A 23,399-nucleotide genomic window follows, 5' to 3' on the forward strand; every position below is an offset into this window, starting at 1 on the left:
GAATTGAATTGAATGACCAACGCTTATCCAGATGATCTAAGCATTGAATGATGCAATATATTGCACGGGAAAGCAATGCATCATCAACTATCCTCCTAATGTGCTAATCTTGGGCACCATGCTGTAACTTATTAATGTTTTACAGGAGAGGAGGCTGTAATCATGAAACTATGTATGAGATTGTCAATGCCAGCAATTAGTATTTCACAACTTCATAGGCGGTTAGTGCAGGCTTTAATTCTCTTAATCTGGCAGAGAGGAGAGAGCGGATATTCCAGGGAGCCAATTTAACATCAAGAATGCTTTGAATATAGAAGAGAAAGAGAAAAATGAGTAGAAGGACTGCAAGCCAACTAGCAAACTTTAATGGACTTAAAGCAGGGCTTGAACTGCCCTGAAGGAGGCTCTCAATCTCAAGGGAATTAAAGCGCAATATGTATTTTAACAATAGATTCCCTCACAGATAGCAAAAGGTACAAAATGCTATGCTGAGAGACAGCCATCAGTCTTCAGGGTCCCCTAGAGAATCTGTTTTTATGTATACTGATAGCAATTTCAGTTCTCAGGAGCGTTGGCCATTATGTAGATGAAATGACACTGACGATGCACAAGGAGGTGATATCAGCAGACTAAGGTTTGTATAAGTACAGAAGAGAGAGAGAGAGAGAGAGAGAAACGGGCAGGGGTAACAGCCTAATTAAGACTGGGTTTGCTCAGTGTCCACAGAATGCTAACTAATAGTTCACGGGGCAGGGAAGAGGATTGGTAAGCCAGGAGGGAGAAGAAATGGAATGGAGTCTCCTGAAGAGGAGCACAGTGCACAGCCACATTTTGTTTCAGGTCCCACTTGTAAGATTTATATCTCAAAGAATCTCAGCTTCCCCTCCCTTCCCCAATTTAGAACAAAGGCCCCGGCCCTCATGATGTCAAAGAGGATTGTAAAAACCCGTCTACCTGACCTTTATAAAAAAGAGGCACGTTTCTGTTGCCGGTGTAGTTACTGCAAAACGAACAAGAATAACAAGACACATTCCAGATAAGAACCAGCAAACTTTACTAAGTCCTGAGCAACAATATAATTTCATCCCACTGAAAAGTCTTACAGATCTTTACAGATTGATAGTAATGCTTCTATTATCTGTGCATGGCATGTGCTTCAGCTTAAAAAAAATATGATTATATGTAATAAAGTCCTCTTGAGGCATAACTGCAGTGAAAACTGAATCACTTTGTAGTTGGTTATCCTATTTCAGTCTCCTTCAACTTTAGAAGGAAGGCGTGTGTGTTTTTGTTTAGTTTTTTTTAAAAAAGCACCTTCCTTTAAAACCATCATTATACAGGCATAGGTACCACATGCATAAAAGTTCATAATTTGGCACCCCAAACATAACCATGAGGTTGCATGGCACTTGTGAAGTTGTGGCCCAAGGTGTTACCCAGTTGCCCAGAAAGCACCACTTGGAATAGTATTTTGCAGAAAGGTGGTCTTTTTTTTAAAGTGTTTCTGCGCTGACTTCCCATGTCAGCCAAACAGGCTGGGACCTGCAAAAATAAAACCCTTGTGAATCACCCCGTTACCTTTGCATTTCATTTGGTTGAGGTTTTCATCACAAGGTAATACAAGGTAAGTCATCAATGAAGTCTTAATCAATCACCTGTACTGAGAAGCTCCAAGACCCTGTTAATTTTAGTTCTGTTTTCTTCTATTTGCTAAAGTTTACATCAGGGGTGTGGAGCATGTGTCCCTCCAGATGTTCCTGGATTGTAACTCTCATCACCTTCCACCACTGGCTATGCTAGCTAGTGCTGATGGGAACTGCAGTCTTACAACATCTGGAGGGCCCCATCCTTGGTTTACATGAACTAGTTCAAGATAGCATTTACATGCTATTGTCTGTTGGGTCACACACCTCAAGGCCACAAGTGGGGGCTCTTATGGTCAGTACCTGCCATGACTGTGTTCCACACGAGTGCCATTGAAATGAATGGGACTCACACATGAGCACAAATGCTACTGTACAGGTCCAATTCATTTCAATTGAGCTTGCAGAAGAAACTGGGCAAGCCGTGCCCAATATCTGTAAGTCCAAGCAAAATGACTTTCTTACATCAGCACATGCAGTTAAGTGTGAAATTCTATCCTGAGAATTCAGTGCACTGTGGCTAGTTCCACCCCGCCCCATTTCCCCATCAAAAGGTATTTGGTACTATCACCAACAATGCACTTCTTTACTAAAATAAAAAGGGGGGGATTAAAATGTTCCTCCTTTACTCCCAAAAGAGGTATAAGACAAAGGAGGGAAAGAACTCTTGATGTCTGTTAATAGCAAGGAGGTTTTTCTAGCAGCAGCATTATCACTCTTGATAATTTTGAGTTCAGAAGGCAGAGGTGTGAGTTTTGAACTCTTCTTGAACTCTTGACGGGAAGAGATGCAGCTCAAGATTCCAAATGGCAACACGGTCCCACCCCGGAGGGAGCAAGTAAGGCAAGAAAAAATGGTTATTAGAAAGTCATTTCTATAGCTTAGTTCAATTCATAATTCTGTTTTACTCCACTGATGCAGTTGCAGTCTTCTTCTTGTCCTGGGTTTCTCTTAGTAACACTTTGTATTGGTCCTCACAGACTTGGTACAAGCCAGTTAAGGCACTTCATGGCAACTTCAAAGCCAAGGAAACAGGCCTAGAAGAAAACACAGAAAAGAGAGATGTGGTGGAACCCCTTTCAGATTTTTTTTTGTTGTTTATTCGTTCAGTCGCTTCCGACTCTTCGTGACTTCATGGACCAGCCCACGCCAGAGCTTTCTGTCGGCTGTCACCACCCCCAGCTCCCCCAAGGTCAAGTCTGTCAGCTCCAGAATATCATCCATCCATCTTGCCCTTGGTCGGCCCCTCTTCCTTTTGCCTTCCACTTTCCCTAGCATCAGCCTCTTCTCCAGGGTATCCTGTCTTCTCATTATGTGGCCAAAGTACTTCAGTTTTGCCTTTAATACCATTCCCTCAAGTGAGCAGTCTGGCTTTATTTCCTACTTCTCAATAGGGGCACTTTCAAAATTGTGATTAACTTTTCAAGGTATCCCTTGGAAGCATGCACGCAGATAGCGTGGCTTGGATCCAGACTTCCTGCTCATGGGATGCTTCCTGTGGAGGAAGAAGGAGGGAAGCAATCTTTGCCAATTTCTCCCTGCAGCTACGCAAATGCTTCCGTGGATGGTTTGGGGATCCTCTGGGACAGTGTGGGAGGTAGTGCTGGAGGCTGCAAGGGGAATTAGTGAAAATAACCTTTCCTCTCACTCTAGCAGAAGCCTCTGCTGGATGTCAATCCCTTCCACAAATGGAAGGAACCTTTCCATTTACAAAATGGACTCTCTAGTTCCAACCCACTTAATAAAAATGCACTGCTCTTTGGACATACTAAGGTTAATATAACAGGTTTTGCTGAGCATTTTTTCTTAAAAATTAATCAACGTAAAGATGTGTATGTTATTGAAATGTCATTCCTTAAAATATTTACAAGTATTCCAATGAAATACTTCCCAAGTAAAGTTTTGAATTTGTTTGAATGTAATATTTAAACTACATAGACTGCTCTTTCCCCCCTAATCACATACTTCAGTTCAAATACTTTTGACTATTGGGGGAAAAACACTTTTGAGATATTATACCTCAAGTTAACATGACATACTTCCTTATTAGTGTACACACATATAAAGTCAAGTTCGGGTTCAATTAATTTAAGTATTGGAATTAAAAGGAGCCACCTAAGTCCTGTCACAGACATTGTCTTCAAGACTAAGAACAACAACTGTAGTTAACAAGATGGAAACAGTTGACTTCCTTCTGTCCTCTGGAGCATCTAAGAGTGCCACAAAGGGACATTTGGAAAGGGATGGCATTTGCTCTTGCTTATGGTCTGACAACCACATTAGGGGGCTTGGAAGACTGGCTAGTAACCAAACCTCTGAATCATATGGCTCAGCTTGCTTGCATTACCAAAGTATGTTGCCAATGTCTATTGGCAGCGTTTGCTAAAACAGCTACTTTGGAATTAAACATACCTTTCCCATCACCTAACCGGTCTCAAAGTTTACACTGGGTTGACCAAAATCTAACAGTGTCTTCAAGGCTGGGACAAACTCTAATATCCCTTTCTCTGTAGCATATGGCTTCCATGAATTATAATGGTGTGTTTTAGTGACTATTACCTGCTTGTTAGAAGCTGAAAAATGGCTATAACTATGCCTAAATAAATACATCTGCGATTCTTGTGGTACACTCTTGTCTGGATAGTATAGTTAAGGTTGGTGACAGATGGTGATGGTTGTCGCAGGAAGCTGAAGGGAGCTGCCCTTTTGAGAAGGCATAGAGTTGCAAAGCTCCACCTATGCAATATTTTAGTTCACAGAGCCCAACTAAAAACCACTTACTGCATTGGCGGGAAAGGCCCTGATCATCACAGCAGTGAATCCCTTGTATAGGGACATCACTCCCTCCTCTCGAACAAGTTCTCGCAAAACATCTCTGAAGCCATTGGGATACTTTCCTGGAGGAGCTGTTGAAACAGGCAAAAATGGGTTGGTTGTGGCTTAGTCATCTTCATGAGCCTCAGCCACTAAAGGCACTAGGCAAGGAAGACTGCCTTGGATGCCTGCCACAACTCTCCACTGTCCATCTCCCCCCGCCCCCCCCCGCAATCCCTCCCCCTCCTTCCTATTTATTGAATTTACATGCCGCTCTTCATAATAGATCATAAAGCAGTTTACAAATGGAAATAAAATGAAAATAATGCCAACAACTCACCACAGCACTCTAAGGACTATTACTGTAGGCAATAACATTTCACATTTCTTGCAGTGCCAGCATCGTGAGAATCACTGTATAGACCTTGAAACAAGGGACAGTCCTTGCCCATCAGCATTACACAAGTTGGATATAACAACTTACCTGGTCGCCATAGGTGATCGGGCATTTCCATGCAGGCGATGCTAACCATGAAGAAAACATAGTCCCTTCTGCCATGACCAGAACTACAGAGAGCAGGCAGAGGGGGAGAAGATTGCTCCATCTCCTGCTAGTCAGCTTGGTAGAATACTTTTTAATATAGTAATCTGCTATAATGCTGGAAGCCTGAGCTTCAAACAGGCTGATGGTTTTTCCACAGCCAGCATATAAACACAGACTACTAGCCTCACAGTAGGCTAGTAACTTCTTTTTTTACAGTCTAGTAACTTACAAGCCAGGTTTACATTAAACAGGTGAGAGAGGTATAAAAGTGAATAAGAACTGACAAAAAATAGAAAGGTGACAGAGAGGGTAAGAAAGGAGAGGCTAAAGTCATTCCAGAAAGCTTTCACTGGATGAGGCACTTAAGGGAGGGAAAGGAGCCATTCCTTGGATGAAGATGCCTGGAAACAACAGCCTTGCAATTAGCCACTTGCCCACTCACCTAGGGTGAGCGGATGGCTCAGAATAAGTGCAGGTAGGCAAGAGGGATGGTAAAGGCTTGACAAGATGGTAAGGCATGGCTGTGATGCTGATGCTGAACCAGCTTCACAAATGAGTCCAAAAATGTTCTAGCCCATACATTCTTTTTTACTTTTTAGGATGCTTTTAGTATGCTTTTAGGATGTTTTTTTAGGAAGATTTAACCATGTATACTATGTTTTTAATCAGTATTTTATGTATCTTATACGTACTGTTGTTCCCTGCCTCAATCAAGATGGAGAGGCGGGTAAGAAATATTATTATTATTATTATTATTATTATTATTATTATTATTATTTGCTAGTCCAGTTGAACATGTATATGAGAGTCATTAGGACTATACTGACTAAAAGAATCAACCACCCTTCCAGTTTAAAAAGCTGCCCAACTCTTTGCCTGAAAGCAATTATATTCACTGCCGCTGACCAGAGAAGTGGCTATTTACAAGCGTTAACTCGGCTATGAGAATCAGCTCTACGTTTGCCCTAAAAAAATGCTTCACAGAAGACCTTGTGTAAGAAGGCTGAAAAATGAGATTATATCCCACTTTGACTCCAGTTCCCATGGTGGCCAGAGTCACTACCATAAAACTAGCAATTAGGAGGAGAAAGAGAATGAGAATTTGTTCTGCACTAGCAGCCCAATGGCCACAATGGGAAAGAACAGCCGACCCGCAGCAAAGAAAGATGCAAATGTCTCATCAAGCGGTAGATTAAACCAGAGACAGCCATGGGCTGTTTCCCAGGAATGATGCTCAAAGGAGCTTCAAGGAAGACTGGGAGCAAATGGAGCTTGGAAAAAAAGCTAATCCTCGACTTCTGAGTTCTCCTGAGAATATGATGGGACTACAGTGCAATGGGGTGGAACGACCCACCATGGATAGTGTTAGCCACACCTCCAAGTTTTCTCTACTTACATTAAGGTAAATTAGCAATGAGTCACACAAGCAGCCTGCCGTTACTAAGCCATCCTTGTTTCAAACCAGTTCTCCTGCCTCATTTTCAGATAACCACCCACTGAGAACAAGTCTGATCGGAAAAGATTATGTACGTGGAAGGAGACCTATCTGGGTCGTGTAGGAGAATAGAAGAACCTTCTCCCAAGATCCCACCCCTTTAGGACAACTCCAGCCTGGTCTATCAGCTGACTCACCTGTCTGGAAGCGGGATTTCAACACGTCCGGAGGGATACCAACAGCCCAGTTAAAAATCCCTGCCATGCCACCGGCGAAGAGGATACTGGGAACACTGAGGTCACTGACACTGCAGGAAACATTGGAAGAGAAAAAGTAAGAAGAGAGAGTGAAAAATTATCCAGTTGCATCTGTTGTCAATTGCTGCTGTTGTGAACCGTGTCACTGTGGCTCTTTGGCATACATTTTAAGTTTTAATCGAATCGTCACAGACAACTTGCTGCATTTGATTGCCATTTGACCCAGCTGTTCACATTTTTTTTCTTTCTCTACATGCATTCTGAGGTTAACACTTTGCACGCCTGATGAAGTGGACCCTGGCCCATTCATACCATAATAAGGGTGTTAGCATTTCAAGTGCTACAAGAAACTCTGTGGCTTTCAATACCATTTATGAAGATCAAAATTCTTGGGACCAGAAAAGCAATAAAAAGGCATTAAAACTTGTACCTCCCAACCCCAGTACTCTGTACCGAGGAAATCCACATCCTATAGTCTGTGTTGTCATGAAAAATGTCACAGATTCACAATGTTTATGTTTATGACAATGTTGGATTTCCTTTTCATATGGATTTTCTTTCTTTCTTTTTGCAAGAAGATAGGAGATGGAGTGAGCAAGAAAAAGAGTTAGGAGGAAGGGATGAGAGGAGACGACACAGGGGAACTGTGGAGGCGCCAGAAACTCTTTAGATTACTAGAAGCTCTGTCCAAAGCTCCACTGGCGTTTGAGCCTTCAAGCAGGCCCTGCACTGCACATCGTCAGACTTTTCTTTTGTGACCATAACCTGAAAATGGCCTTTTACAAAAGCCAAGTTGCTTCCCAGAATTCAGCTTCCAAAGCGTACTGTTCACACATAATATAGATGACATAAGTGGAGCAGAAGTTACATGATGTGACAGCAGCTTTCTCCTTATATAGGTAACAAGCAGTGAAGGGTACAATCCCTGCTGATCTGTTACAAATGCATCAGGCACATGGATGCTACACAATGCTTGGGAGAAAAAGGATCTGGCACATCATAGTCACACCCATTCTTTCCATCAAGGAAAAACCAAAACAAAGGCTTTGTATATCTCCTTTACAACTGTTGGTCAGTTTTATTTCACAGTGGGTTGTGTTATCTTAACAAAACAGTCAGTGCTTTTTTGCAGTGATCCCGATAGAAAAGCCAGTGCTGGGGCCAGTGGCAAACTAACCTTAATTAAGAAGTACAGCTGACATGCAGTGTCAATGGGGACAAATATGGAAATTGATTAAAGGTACAACAGGAACCCATGCTGACAGACTACCAGCTGTACGTCTTGAAAAGGGAAAAGATTTCTTGCTAAAATTTGGGGCTAGAAAACACACACACACACACACACCTACCATATTTACTATTTGTGGATCCACATATGTGCCACAATCTATGTCCCATGGTGCATATGTTGATGGATCCACTTAGGCTGCTTGACAGGGTTATTACAAAGATTACTGTGACAGAATGTATGAAGTTCTTTGATCATTTGAAAGGCAGTATATCAGCCTCCCCCAACCTGGTGTGTCTCAGATTAGAGATGTATGAGAAATTTGCTTCAGTTCGTTTTTGATCAAGATTTACCCAGTTCGTACCTTCTGGACTCAGACACAATCTGTGGTCGAAGTCTGTACATTTCCGAATTTGCAATGTGAAAAAGTACATACTTTTGAAAAATATGCACGAATACACTTTAATCTATGGGAGAAGAATGTGTACATTTCAAAGATGTGTACAATTGATGCGTACATTTGGAAAAAATGCATGAAAATATGCATGGATTTTCATGCAAAAAGTAAAAAACCAAGCTTGGAAATCTGATACAGACTCAAGTCGAAACAAACTCCAAGATGTAATTCAGAGAACTCTGGCAAGGTCGAGTTTTGCTGACTTACACATCCCTGTTCCAGATGTGTTAGACCACAATGCCTATCGTTCTCATTATGTCTAGGAATGACAGGAGTTGCAGCCCAACAAATCTGGGGGAAAGCAGGTTGGGGAAGGCTGCATTATATACACAATATTGTTTTGTTCGCATGCTGCTGCTGCTAATATTACTTTTAGGCACTCGCACACTATTTATTGCTATGAAGTTTTCACTCTGCAGTAGGAAGAATTTCTTAAGATGCATTCGTGGGAAATTCATGCATTCTACTTACCTCTGCCCTTGAGGTGTCAAAATATTTTTCAGCCATTCATAGGTCATGAAGTACATCCCACTCGCTGGAACATCTGTTTAGAGAAACCAAAACACAACCAGGGGCAGTTGCAAAGTTAAAACCCAATATTCTGCGGTGGAAAGATGGCAAATTCCGTGAGTTTGCCACTGGCAGAATTGTGAAAATGACTCAAAAGACTGCACTAGGCCCTGCATTAGAATAAGGTGGCCTCAACTCCTTGACTGGGTGGAGAAAACAAGCCAGAAAGACAGCATCCTCTGTGATTATAAAAATCAAAAGGAGCAATTTTGTCCCATCCTTATTATTTTACACAGATGCTTTAAGAAGACTTTCGCAGCAATTACCTCTCATGAGGGTGAGCACTGTTCCTTTGTACACGCCTCGAATGCCAGCCTCACGGTATAGCTGTTTGGCGCAGTCCATGGGGCCCCCGTACTTAACTTCACCTGATGCTGCCTGGATCTAAGCGATTGAAAGAATGGTTTTCTTATCAACGGTGTTTTATGAGAATTCTTAAATGGCCCAATTCTTCCTAAATCGAAACTAAGAACATAAGAAGAGCCAAGCTGGATCAGACCAAGGGTCCATCTAGTCCAGCACTCTATTCCCAAAGTGGCCAAGCAGCTGTGGGCCAGGGAACTCACAAGCAGGACATGGTGCAACAGCACCCTGCCATCCATGTTCCCCAGCAACTGGTATATACAGGTTTACTGAAACTGCTGAAGGATGGCTCCAGGAACCTAAATCTTTTCTCAGAAGCAACCTGTAACATGAGACCCATTGAGAGTCCAACCCCACTGAAGATTATATAACAAAATGGTAGTGTGACAAAATGATAATTTATGTTATTGTATGTACGGGTATATTTAAGTGTTTGGTTCAGGTTTGGATTTGCTGTGGCCAATTCCTTTATTTTCATGAAATAGTAAGTGGGAGGGGGAGTTAGAATGGTGAGCAGTGTGAATGGTGTCGTCTGATTGGTTGGTTGATTTGAATGGAGAGAGAGAGTGGGAGGGGAGTAAGAGGACAGTTTGACAATTAGTTAGAAGAGTCAGAGTTAGAAGGGTCAGGGTTAGGGAGTTAGTGAGAGTAAGAGTAAGTGAGGTTTGGTAGAAGCTTATTTCAGGATAGTATTAAGAAAGTGAGGTTATAGGATTTGGAGGTGGTTAGTATCCCCCGGGAAGTTGAGGGAGGTAGATGTATGTGGATAAAGTAGAATAATCTTAAAAGTGTCTTTTAAAATCTTCTTTTATATGAATAAACTTTATTCTTATTTTGTTTAACATCTACGTCTGCTCAGTCTTATGCGTTACTTCAGGTGGACAATACACACACACTCACACACAAAAGGTTTATTATTCCCTCATTCTTTTAGAAGATAAAGAATAGGGTGGTGGCAGCGAAGGAGAGGTTTAATAATAGACGTCACAGAGGCTGGTGACGCCACAGGTGGCAATGGAATCAGCAAACGGCCAGCTGCTCTCCCTGCCACCGCTCTCCAACCATCTCCTTAGCTTCTATCAGCAGGCTTCCAATATCCTTATCTATTCCAAGAAGCCCTAGTACAAGCTACAAAACCTCCTTTAATGACGTAGCCTTGAGGGACACCCAAGATGTAGGGCTACTTTGAAATAAACAGGTATGCTATTGCTATGGGGATCAAGCAATGAATCAGGATAACCAAGATATTCAGATAAGTGAAAGCAAAATAATAAGGGCTCAACTGGGTGGGGGGGGTGTCTTTTGATGAGGTGGTGAGACCCAATGCCTGTGACAGGTCGAGAGATTATTTCTGGAGTCTATTTCTTCCCAGGTGCCTGGAGCAAGCTTCCACTTTTCCCCTCTGATGAAGGGAAAAAGTTCTTAGAGCAGCGCTCCCCAACCTGGTGCTGTCTCGGATTGCAACTCTAATAATAATAATAATAATAATAATAATAATAATAATAATAATATTTACTTATTTCTTACCCGCTTCTCCCTTTGGATCGAGGCGGGGAACAACATTAGAACAGGAATCAATACATCTTAAAAATTAATGATTTAACATTGATCTGGATAGGCCTGCCGGAAAAGGCTAGTCTTTAAAGCTGCCTTAAAATCACACAGAGAGTTAATTTTACGAATCTCCTCTGGCAGGCCCAAACAGAATGACCAATTGGGGAAGGCATTCTTAGAGGAAGAAGAGGAGCAGAAGAGAGTGTTCTTATCTGGACTGGGCCATGCAGAGTTATGAAGGGAAAGGAAGTTCTCAAGAGAGAGAGTGTGCTTCTTAGCATCCAGAAATAAGTTGAGGCGCACTACAGGCCCATGACTTTTGTGCTTCCAAGGGTCTGTTGAGAGTTACAGACTTTCATTGTAAGGAAATAGATTGATGGGGTAAGCTACAAGGGGGCTGTAATAGGACTGCAAGACCCCTGACTATATTCCACTGACACAGAGGCAAGTCACTGCTTTAGAAAGACCACGAACCAAAGTTAGAGGACCAAAAAGAGAAATATGTGTCACTGTCAACTGGGATGCCAGTATACACACAACGTTCTCAAGGGAGCCAGTGTGGTGTAGTAGCTACAGTGTCAGACTAAGAGTTGGGAGATCTGGGTTCTAGTCCCCACTCGACCATGGAAGCTCATTGGGTGACTTTGGGCCAGTCACAGACTTTCAGCCCAGCCTACCTCACAGGGTTGTTGATGTGAGGATAAAATGGAGAGGAGGATGAGGATTATGTATGCCACCTTGAGTTCCTTGGAGGAAAAAAGGTGGGATATAAATGTAATAAATAAATAAATAAATAAAATAAGGGTACCATACATATATCCAGCAGGACCTTCAGCCCTTTTGGGAGAACAGTATTCTAACTAATCAATCCAGAGTTAACATAGTAGAAAGTATAATCTCCTTGGCTCCTCAACAGGCAGCCTGCAAATTATAGCAGGATCCCCAAGCCCTTGATCAGGCCTCCAACTTGTCTCTCCTCTCCTGCTTCTTCAATTGCCAATGCACACCATATCCAGCCATCATATGAGCATGGTATGAAAAGAAAGCATTGCTAGTGAAAATGGGTTGCTGATGATTAGCAGGAGGTGGAGGCATAGTTCCCCGACAATCTGAGCATCCTTTTCTTCTAAGCATGACACACATATACTCTTACCCACAAACACATATACATCTATCCAAGTGGGACCAGGAGACAACTTAAACATTTAGAAAACTTGATACTGCAGTGTTATGCTGACTGCTGGGTGAAGGAGGACACATAGACACAGACTGAATTTGCAGAACAAGGAAATACAAAGGTAACAATGATCAAATAAGCTTCCTGGTAAGGAGGATGGATGGATGCCTTCAGCTTCTCTTACCTGTAGAAGGCACTTGATCCTCTCTCCTGGAGCCATGATTGCAGTGGTGAACACCCCAGATAACATGCCTGCTGCAAAGAGCTGGGGATATCTGCACAGGGATGATAGGACATTAATCATGGGATATTCTTTTTCCTGAATGTCACATAAAAAATGGACTAGGATTTGCCAGTCAACCCTACTAAATTAACCACAGCTAAGGGGCACTTCTTCAAGAATATTTGAAGAGTCATGCTGGATCTGGCCTAGGGTCCATCTAGTCCAGCATTCTGTTCACCCAGTGGCCAGCTAGCTGCCCATGGAAAACCCACAAGCAGGACAGGAGTGAAATAGTACCCTCCAGCCCATGTTCCCCAGCAACTGGCACTGAGATGCATACTGCCTCTGATATTGGAGGCAGCATATACTTATCAGGACTAGTAGCGACTGATAGCCTTATCCTCCATGAATTTGTTTCATCCCATTTTAAAGCCATCCAAATTGGTGGCCATCACTACGACTTCTGGTAGCAAATTCCATAACTTAACTATGCACTGTGTGAAGGTGTCTTTCCTTGTATCTGTTCTGACTCTCCCACCAATCATCTTAATGGGATATCCCCAGTTTCTCGTAAAAACGTCTCCCTGTCCACTTTCCCCACACCATTCATAATTCTGTTCACTTCTATCACGTTTCCCCTTGGTCACCATTCTTCTAAGCTGAACTGTCCCATAAGTTATAACTTTTCCTCACAGGGGAGTTGCTCCAGCCCCTTGATAATTTTGGTTGCCCTTTTCTGCACTTTTTCCAAATCCATAGTACAGGTGTGGTGACCAGAACTGTATACAATATTCCAAGTGTGGTTGAATGATAAATTTGTGTAAGAACTTTATAATACTGCCCGTTTTATTTTCAATTCCTTTTCTTATTGTGCCCAACATGGGATTTGCCTTTTTCACAACAGTGGGTCGACATTTTCATCAAGCTATTCACCACAACCCCAAGATCTCTTTTTTAAAAGACTTTTCCAAAACAAAAGAATAAAAAACATCAGCCATAAAAATAAATATTTTAACAGGGCTATTTATTTTCAGTGTTTAAAATTCCAATTCCGTGCCAAGAAAACCAACACTCTGAACAAAAATTAACAATGCGGTTAAATGATAATTTCATCATTTTATTGTTTTCCAATTTATATCCCACCAGGTGCTTCAAAAAAGAGCCTCCGGGCAGCTAACAACAATTAACAACAATAAAATCCAATTAAAAATAAGGAGACAGCATGAGTGACAATTACAATTTCATAGTAGCAGCAGATTCCAATATATTACCACAAGTCTGGAATAAAATTCCTATTTCCCCAAACACTTCACTGGGAAAAAGGCTTTTAACCAACTTCCTAAAAGCCCAAACTAAGCAGGCCTGCCAAACCTTTCTAAGGAGAGAGTTCCACAATAACTGAGAACATAGTTCTGATGAAAAAAGGTGAAATGCTATCAGAATACTGATGACATCTCTGGACACCTCCTCCTAGTGATTTCAAGTTAAAGGGAAACAGGGAAAACATGAAACCTTGTAGCATCTCCACAGGGTGGATTCCATGGAGTGGAACATCTCAGGCTTGCATCCAATGTTAGTCCTACTTAGAATAGACCCACTGAAATGAGTGGGATAAGTTAGTCATGATTAAAGCCCCATTTATTTCAATGGGTCTACTCAAAGTAGGACTAACATTAGATACAACCCTCAGCAATCAAGCACCACATTTGAGAGATAAGAACCACAAGGAGAACATAGTCAATAATATCAAAAGCAGCTAAGAGATCCAGGTAGAACAACAGTTACACTCCCCTGGGCAACCAAGCCTGTCTCCACCCCAAAACCAGGTTATATATATCTTTACTAATAGGTTTCATCACAAAGCCACCATACAACTTGCCCAAGAACGGTAATTTTGAGACTGGCCAGCAATAATTCAGCTCCAGGCCATTCAGTGACTGTCCCCCTGCCCCAGTATCACAGTAAAGCAGGGGTGGGAAACTCCTGGAGATTTGGGGGGCAATTTTGCCCCCCCTGGACCCCACTGGCAGCCACAGTCCTGCCCCCTGCTGCTGTACTGCCAAATCTGCTGCTGAAATTTGGTGGTGCAGCAGCAGCAGAAGGGAATAAATCGGCAGTTTGCTGCTAACTTTCATTGATTTGCTAATGTGACTAAATAGGCACTTTTTTGCCACTGCTGAAACTCGGTCACAAACAACCAACTTGAAGGTGGTTTGGGATTGTTTTGTGCTCTGCCACTGCAACTAATTTTGCAGCAGGTCTGCATCTGACCTACAGGCCACGTGTTGCCCATTTCTGCAGAAGAGTTTCAAAATATGGTGGGAAATGCTAAGATGTATATGGCTCAGTAGAAGCCTTGTTGACCAAATAGCAAGGGGGTTGGATGAATTCCTGGAGGAGAAGCCTATCAATGGCTACTAGTCCTGATGGCAAAGTGCAACCTCCAGTATCAGAGGCAGTATACCTGTACACACCAGTTTCTGGGGAACATGGGTGGCAGGGTGCTGTTGCACCATGTCCTGTGGTTCCCTGGCCAACAGCTGGTTGGCCATTGTGTGAACAGAACACTGGACTAGATGGACCCTCGGTCTGATCCAGCACAGCTCTTCTTATGTTCAAATCCGCCAACTGTCCCCGTCTCAGCCCTGTATAAACATTGTTCCCATTTGCAGCCTGGCCCATATCACTCTGTTTACAAAGAAGCAAGCCCCATTCATTTCAACAGACTTTCTTCCAATTAGCTAGGAATACGATTGGATCCATGTGGCCCTATCCTACACAGCATGTCTCATTTTTGTCACGGAAGTGTGTGCAAAACGGAACAGCCTTATCCGGTAACCATGATCTGGATGTCCTTAGCTATTTAGAGAACTGAGGGTGTGCTGGACAGATGGGCACAGAGCAGGAAGGACAAGTTCTGTACATCACTGTGTGGGCTCTGTGGAATAGCTGTCTTGGCATATAAATGTGGAATACGTGCTCAGGCTTACTATTAAGAGAAAGTGTTACAAACCACCCATTATGTAACATACACCATACTCATCTAAAACATACTCCTTCCTAAATCGACATACGTTTTGCCTGGGAAGAGAATTGCGCAGTAACAGCCCACACAATGTCTGTTTATAGCCAGTGTAATCAATCCCACGTTTCTAGGAGCTTTGAAACTTGCCAGATTTTTTCATTTAACATATATATATATATATCGAGGGAGGAAAATAACACAGCTTTTGGCTGCAGCACCAGAATATGTAATTGGAAAAAAGAAAATCACAGCAGGCAGGAAAGCCTCGAGAGCACATTCTGAAATGGTCTGAACAGCTCCACCACTCACGTCAAGACGTCATCGGGAGTCCTCTGCTGGAGTTTCTTGCCCAAGCCAAATCCAAAGAAGCACACGGCAAACATGGGGGTCACTCCAACAATTGGAGCTGCCATCCCTTTATACAAGCCACGGACTCCCTGCAAGACACAGCAAGTCAGCAGATTACTGGATTTTCCTGCAGCAGTTCACAGGGGGAGACGATTCCACCATCAGGAATGAAAACAGATGCTGTCCAAGATAGTCCCAAGCCACTGTCAAGATTGTTTTGGGAAGGAGAGAGGTGACCATACCTTCAGTCAGAGAAAGAAAGGCTCAAGACGGCTATGGCAGCTTTCCCCAACCTGGTCCCCTCCAGACATGTTGGATTGCAACTCCCAGAATTCCCAGCCAGCATGGCAGCCGATGGCTGGGAACCCTGGGAGTTGCAGTCCAACGCACCTGGGGAAGGCTGGACTGTAGTCTTGTGTACAGACTACCTTTCTAGGCAACACTGGCAACCTCCAGAAGGTGCCTCTTGATTGCTCTGCTGTGCTTTATTTATTTATTTAAGTTTATGACCGCTAAAAACACTGCTCAAAGCAGCTAACAATGATAAAATAAAGATGAAACACAAAATTATAATTAAAACATAAATAGATCAAAACCCCATGAATTAAAAGCACAATTAAAAACTCATTAATACAAATAATATTTTAACAATATTTATAATAAACCTTTAAGTACTGTTTGGGCATTACTGTATATAATAATGACCTTATCCTGCTCCATAATAGTGCTGGTAAAAGTTCCATTTCATTTAATTGGAAATAGGGTTATGACCTAGTAGCCAACAAAAAAGTAGAAAAACGTACTATTTCACATAGAAGCTATGTCATAGATCCAAGTAATGTAATGTTCTCTTGATGCTGTTACATCTCTAATGTGGACATCTTACAAGAAACTATTGCAGTCAATTTCAATAGGATTTAGAAGGATGACACTGATTGAAACACGGTTAAAACACTGTTAAACCACCTACACAGTTATATCTTGCATTATTACATTGAAGCCAAAAGGTTAATAACAATGTTAATGGCCCCATGCAATGATGCTCTGGCTGCAATGATCCATTGATCCACAGGCTCAGGATGTAAAGTGGCACAGCACATGTCTTCCTCACATGCTGATCCTCCTGCTAGTCCATGTGAACTTAAGACTTACTATAAAGAGGATCAGGTCCTGTCCCTGACTGAATGTGCAACTTGTAGATAATAGGTGTTCTGATTCTGAGCACAGACCATCCATGAATGGTCAAGTATGAGTACTCCCAAGCAGCATGGGGCCATAGTACATCAGTAGAGCCCTTGTTTGGAATGCAAAAGGTCCCAGGTTCAATCCCTGTAATCTCCAGATAGGGCTAGGAAGGAATCCTGCCTGAACCCCTGAAGAGCCACTGCCAGTCAGTGTCAACAATACTGGGCTAGATGGACCAAGGGTCTGACTCAGTTTAAGGCAGCTTCCTAAGTTCCAATCATCATTTGATCTGTCTGCCAATTCTTTTTTTTAAAACACACCTACGCACCATGTAATTAACAGGCTATACTCTACAGCATATTCCACATACACACATGACCTTGCTTAATGGAAATAGATACTTTAGCCAAACTCCAGGAACCAATTAATGAGACTCTGTTCTGTACCGTAACCATTTGCTTCACAGCAAAATGTTAAACTACGCACAGCCTCGCAATGACCGACCCTTGATTCGAAAGACATTTAAGTTCTGGATTTAATGACTTGCTTACATACATAATTAAAACAATCAGCAGCATTCTGAGGAAATAAGGACTTAGAACCAACCTTGCAATGATTTCACAGTGAAGTTAACTGTATTTCTTGCTGAAAATCAACCCTATTTAATTTTGTTTAAAAGCTGGGATTAAATGACATCCAAGAACATAGAGGTTCGGCTATTGGGCGGTATAAAAATGTAAAAAAAAAAAAAAAAGAGGTACATGCCTGCTGTTTCTTTAAGGCAGGTCTGTAAATCCTCACCCTTAGGGCCCAAATCCAGCCCTTCCCCAAAGACAGAGCCACTCCAACAGAACCGTGATTAATGCAGCAGTCCTCTATGGGTATTCCAGCACATGTTTTTCCTGGTGAAGCAATTCTCTTCAATGGGCAAAGGTTACTGTATATCGTCCAGAAACCTCTACCAGAATACATGTATTCACATTATATGTGTAGAGATCAACAACAGACCATGGTTTATCATGATGTAAACAAGCCGGAGCAGGCCTCAGGTTCATGTATTTCATGTACTTGTCCAGGATGCCTCCAGAAACTTTTTAGTTTTGCTTCTAGTAAACGAGAGCTTCCTGTCTCATCTGAACCAGGGATTGTGATTTAACAGTAACTATAACCAGTTTTAAAACATGACAACTTCAAACCATGGATTATGAAGCTGGCTTGTTTAATTAATCGTAGTTAGTGTAAACCATAATCCCTGGTTCAGACAAAATAGGAAGCCACGGTTTACCAAAAGCAGAAGAGTCTCCTTCCCAAACATCCAGGAGGATGAGAGGCGACCAGGTGAGTGCTTGAATGCAACAATCTCTATGGCTTGTGCATTTCTCGATAAACCGTGATTTATCACGGTGTCAACACCCCCCAAAATGTAAGATGTCTCATCTTCACAATGACATGTGCCTAAGAACTGGACAATTACCTTTACTTTTATAGCGAGTTAGATCTCTTCTCAAAAAGGTTTTCATTTTTAAATACTTGAGCTTCAACCATTCAGAATGATAACCCAAGAACATCTCAGTCTCAAAGGAGATATCATTCCCACGCAATATCATTCCAATATGATACATGAGAAAGTGACATCTCTGCCAGGTATTATACTGAGCTGACACAATACCTCTTTCACAAGAGTCTTCCTGAAGCAGTCAAAGGTCCCAGAATAGAGTAGAGATTGTCCTGGCAATGGTTTTGGTTGAGTCTGTAGCCTAACCTGCAAAACAAATTGAGAAAAAAACAGATCTGACTAACTCACGCCACCCATACCCATACACACACACATTTTCCTCTCAGATTCCACTTCTTATCTGGGGAAACAGATTACTATGTTAAGGGGTAAGGGAGGGAAGGATAGAGCAGGAGTGGTCAGAAGGTAGATATCCAAATACTTTGGACTTCAACTCCCACCATTCTTGACCATTGGCCATCCTGGAAGGAGCTTCTGGGGTCAAATTCCAATACATCTGGAGATATACTATCTGCCCATCCCTGGTCTAAAGACAATTGTTACTGATAGACATTCAGTTTACTGATAAGACCTGCAGAGAGATAACAAAAAACAAAACAAGCAAACAACCCCCTCCGTCAAGACTAGGGAGGGCTCTGTGGGCAGTGTCTCTCAAAACTCAGACCTGGCAACAGCTGGAAGATTAAGGGTCCGAGTAGATTTAATTTTAGATGAGGGGGCCAACCTGCCCTATATTACAATGAGCTGGGAAGAGTTGATCTCTCTCAGCTATGCTCAGTTCAGCACCAACACATGCTCGATGGCCAGGAAGGGATTTCTATCAGCCTACCATTTCTCTTATCAGACTTTCTGTCAAGTTGGATGCTGCCTTTGAGAGTTTATACCTGGTGTTGGATATCACGACGGCTTAGGAATGCCATTAGTTCTCCAGCCATCCTGTAACCCAACAGTCTCCTTGCCAGAGTTGATGGACATGGTCCAGGGTTGGTGTGGAGGACCCAAAGATGGTTATCTCAAGGGCTTTCAACATCCATGCAAGATTGCCTTCTCTGTTTTAGGAATTAGCATAATTCTCTCTGTTCTTTGTAACCCCTCTTAGAAAGTGTTTCATTAAAATATGTGACCATTTTGACAATATTTGACTGGTCAGTTAATGTGAACACAACAGAGAAAGTCTACTTGAGAAAACTAGAGACGAGTTTTTACCCTCACACTGATCAGTCCCACACCACCAGGCACCTCCAAAATTCATCTGGTGAGGTAATGACTGGCAACTTCACCTATTACAATTGACCTCTCAGTTGATCAATATTCTTCAATACTACCGATAGTATTGATTTTGCCTTGGTTAGGGCAAAAACATAACTACTCAGTTTATAAGAGTTCTTGTGTCCATTCTTCTAAACAACAATTCATTTTTACATATGTGATCAAGCTAACATCCAAAAGACAAGTCCTCCAAAATGCTTTTATCTGCCCTTCAAGAATAGAATGCCATCATCTCCCAGCCTAATGATTAACAGGCAGGATCATATAAGGGTAAAGATCATTGTCCTTTATCTTCCAGGAAGCAAGAACTTCTAGCTCATCAAAGTAAGACAAAAGATGTAATCCACGTTTGAGAACAGGATTAAAACGTTTTCACGCAAATCACAAATCTCTGAGGTGGGATTAAGACATTACAAACTGGTCACCAATGGTAGAAGACAAGGCAGCGTAATTCTGCAAATAAAAACAAATTTTAAAAATCTGTTAAATCAGCTTAAATTTGGGGCTAAGAAAAGCTGACTCGGCAAGTTAAAAACAAATTTGCATATATAGGCTAAGTTTGCACTGGTTGTTCAGTTTCTGTTGGTCATGGAGAAAGAGAAGAAGCTAAGGGAGGCACACCCTAAAAATCCTAATCATTAATATCATCCATTTCTTGTATCTTTACACTATCTTTCCTCCAGGGAGCTCAAGGCTACATGCATGGTTCATCCCATTTTATCTTCAAAAGAACAGTATGATGTGGGTTGGGCTGAGAGAAGTTGATTAGTCATCGCCCAGTGCACCTCATATATTCACAGCCATAAGAGCTAAGATCTTGCTTTTAAAGGAAGAAGGAGAGTTGAAGTTCTGAACTCTGCACCAAATAACAAAATACGACTGCAGAATTCACACACCTGCCAAAAGATTGGCAGCAATTTTTTTGCTGAGTTTAGTCTTGCTTTACTCGAACTAATTCTTCTCCTTGGTCACAGATCACCATATTTCAGACAACAGGTTTATCCCGTTCTCCTTCAGTTTGGAAAGCAATGTAGAAAAGCAAGGACAAAGTTCCTGTGTTGCAAACCAATTTCACCAGATGCCCTATGCACCCAAGCTACATAGTTAGAGACTTTCAACACAATGCTCTGTTGAGCCATGCAGAATGGCTGGGAGGGTATTGCTCTTAACAGTGATGTTGCTGTGGTGCTCCAAAAAGCCACAAAAGGTCCCTAAAAGTGTTGACATGGAAGGGGAACATGACCTAGTTCACATGACATGGTACATCTCACTCTGGGTTATTTAATGGATGATGAGCTGCAGTACCCTTAGATGTCATTTTGCATATCCAACCCCCACTCAGAAGTTGTCATGTTGTGTGAACCAGCAAGCATGGATTATGCGAGGGTTAAACAATCCTCGCATAACCCATGGTCTGTTCTAAGGTTATGTGAAGCACACAGAGTCTGGAAGACACAATGCCCCCCCCACACACACGCAGGGGTTGGATACGCAAAATGTCAGCAGCAAAATGTCAGCAGCAGGCACCGCAGCCTCACTGTGGGTTAAATAACCAACTGTAAGCTGTTGTGTTGTGTGAACCAGCCCAATATAACCTTGTGCCAGGAGGCCTTGGGTCCAAAGAAAAAGAAATTAGAAAATTTACAAAAACAAACTGCCAAAAGTAACAAATAAATCCCACAAAACACACTAATTGTGATCCCTTTTTTCATCAGGATGCTCTTTATAAATAAGGACTTAACCCATAAACTCCGTGGAGGCAGCTTTCTGTCCTCAACACCGCATCATAATAACCAAGAGTTTCTGCCTAAATGTTTCATCTTATGCCTCAATGCCATATGATGAAGGTCCAAAGACAGGCACTCTCTGTGGCTACCCTGAAATTCTGTGATGCACTCTTGCAGGGATTTACTAAAACTGAAGCTCAAGCAATGCACTTTTACTTTGTTGTTGTTGATAGTTCACAGTGGTGATTCTTAAACAAGGCAGCCAAGAATTTGATCTGTGAATATGGGGTAGTTCTTATCAGTACCAATTTTACTGTATTTCTTCGATTCTAAGACGCACTTTTTCCCCCATATAAACATCTCTAAAAACAGGGTGCATCTTAGAATCGCGGGTGCAATTATTATTCTTAGAAGCAAAGCTTTTTTCTGTTGGTAGTATTGAAATTAGTGTGAGTCTTACAATCGATGGCGCCTTACAATCGAAGAAATACGGTAATTAATTTTTATTGCTCAAGTTTTCACATTGTTGCAACCTGCCCTAAGCAGTATGCAAACCAAGCAAAGTTGTTTACAGAGGTACACCTGGATGACCAGCTGTACATGTGTGCAATTATGCCTGCATTCCAGGGGAGTGCATGCACTCCTTCACACGTCCCTTCACTTTAAGGAGTACAGCCGCACTCACATTTCCTGGTATGATTTGCAACACTGGTGACATCCCACTACTATTCTAACACTTTTAACAGTTCAATCCTACACATGTTCATTCAAAAGTAATCCCACTAGGAAGGTTCACATGTCACAAAATGCCAGGGTTCCTCTGGAGTGTTCAGGCAGCATACATGAGACTTGTGAACCAGGTCAAAGTACTCATTGAGAGTCACTCCCTGGTAAGTGTGAATTACCAGCCTAAATTAAAAGCAAACCTGGAAGCAACAGCATTATACTGATGACATTTGCCAATGGCAGCCTTCTCCAACCTGGTGCCCTCCAGATTTTTTGGACTATGCTAGCTGGGGTAATGGGAGTTGTAGTCCAAAACACCTGGAGAGTACGAGGTTAATTGTCCCTCTTTGGAACTGCACTATGACAGAGATGCAAGAGCCTGAGGTTTCTATATCCCCATTCATTCTCTTGGCGCATTTAAGCTAGTTCCAAGTCTTTCTCCATACTATGCTCGACGGGCGCCTTTAGAGCCCCTCGAGAAAAGCCATTCATTCTCCGCGCGGTGCATGCTGGGGGTGATAGTCCACTGACCTTCTCTCTTCCTACGTCTCCCCTCCCCAGCTAGACACGCGCGATGCACATCGGGGCTTGTAGTCCCCAGTCCCCCCCCTCACCTTGATGGTGTCCAGCGGGTGTCCCACGAAGACCAAACAGACGCCCCCGAAGCCCCCCGCGAAGAAGTTCTTCAGGGGGCTGATGGGCGCCTGAGTGGGCTTTGGCTGCTCCGCCATGACTGCTCCCGAGGCGAGACCGGCCGCCTGGTCCTGCCCGCCTGCCTCCTGCAGAGCCGCTCCGAGCGACCTTTACCCTCCTTTTCCCTCCCCAACCAGTCCAGACCCGGAGTACAGAGAGCGAGAGAGCCCTCCGAGATGCCTAGAGAGGCCACAACTGTTCCAGCCGCACGGACTGAGCGTAGAGATAGCAAAAGTTAGAGCAGCAACACCCTTTGCCAACGGGTTGCTGACGCCTTTTTTAAAAGTTCAGCCCTGTGCATGTTTCAGTGTCACAGAGTTTAGCAGAACTTATTTTTAAGTAAGCATGCATATAGGCTTGCGGCGGAAGCAGAAACATGTTTACTCGGAAGTTAAACCCACTGAGTTCAATGGTCGTTAGTGCGTGGCTTCAAGATTGCAGCGTTACTGTGGTAAAAGTACACAATTTTGCACGCAAGTGGCTGGCATAGGATTGTCATAAGCCAACTCTGCCTCAGCTCCAAAAGTCTTTCCACCACCACCACCTAGCAGAAAGACACACCGTAAAATTGGAATATCAACGTTAAATTACATTGCAGGGGTGACATAATAAGTCAGTTTCAGTCCCATTCCCCACAACTTTAAA

General features: G+C 42.6%; 1 protein-coding gene across 1 annotated transcript; it reads right to left on the bottom strand.

The window, feature by feature from the left end:
• Positions 1-1,037: 1,037 nt before the first annotated feature.
• On the bottom strand, positions 1,038-22,860 carry SLC25A20 (solute carrier family 25 member 20). The gene is made up of 9 exons (XM_063122082.1): positions 22,676-22,860; positions 18,493-18,585; positions 15,600-15,727; positions 12,227-12,317; positions 9,215-9,332; positions 8,850-8,922; positions 6,634-6,743; positions 4,425-4,549; positions 1,038-2,680 (listed from the first exon to the last, which is right to left on the bottom strand). Exons 1-9 carry the CDS (start codon positions 22,790-22,792, stop codon positions 2,618-2,620), a joined length of 918 nt encoding a protein of 305 aa, XP_062978152.1. The 5' UTR covers positions 22,793-22,860; the 3' UTR covers positions 1,038-2,617.
• Between the last annotated feature and the right edge of the window lie 539 nt (positions 22,861-23,399).

Source organism: Elgaria multicarinata, chromosome 3, assembly GCF_023053635.1.
Source record: "Elgaria multicarinata webbii isolate HBS135686 ecotype San Diego chromosome 3, rElgMul1.1.pri, whole genome shotgun sequence".
Lineage (NCBI taxonomy): Eukaryota > Metazoa > Chordata > Lepidosauria > Squamata > Anguidae > Elgaria > Elgaria multicarinata.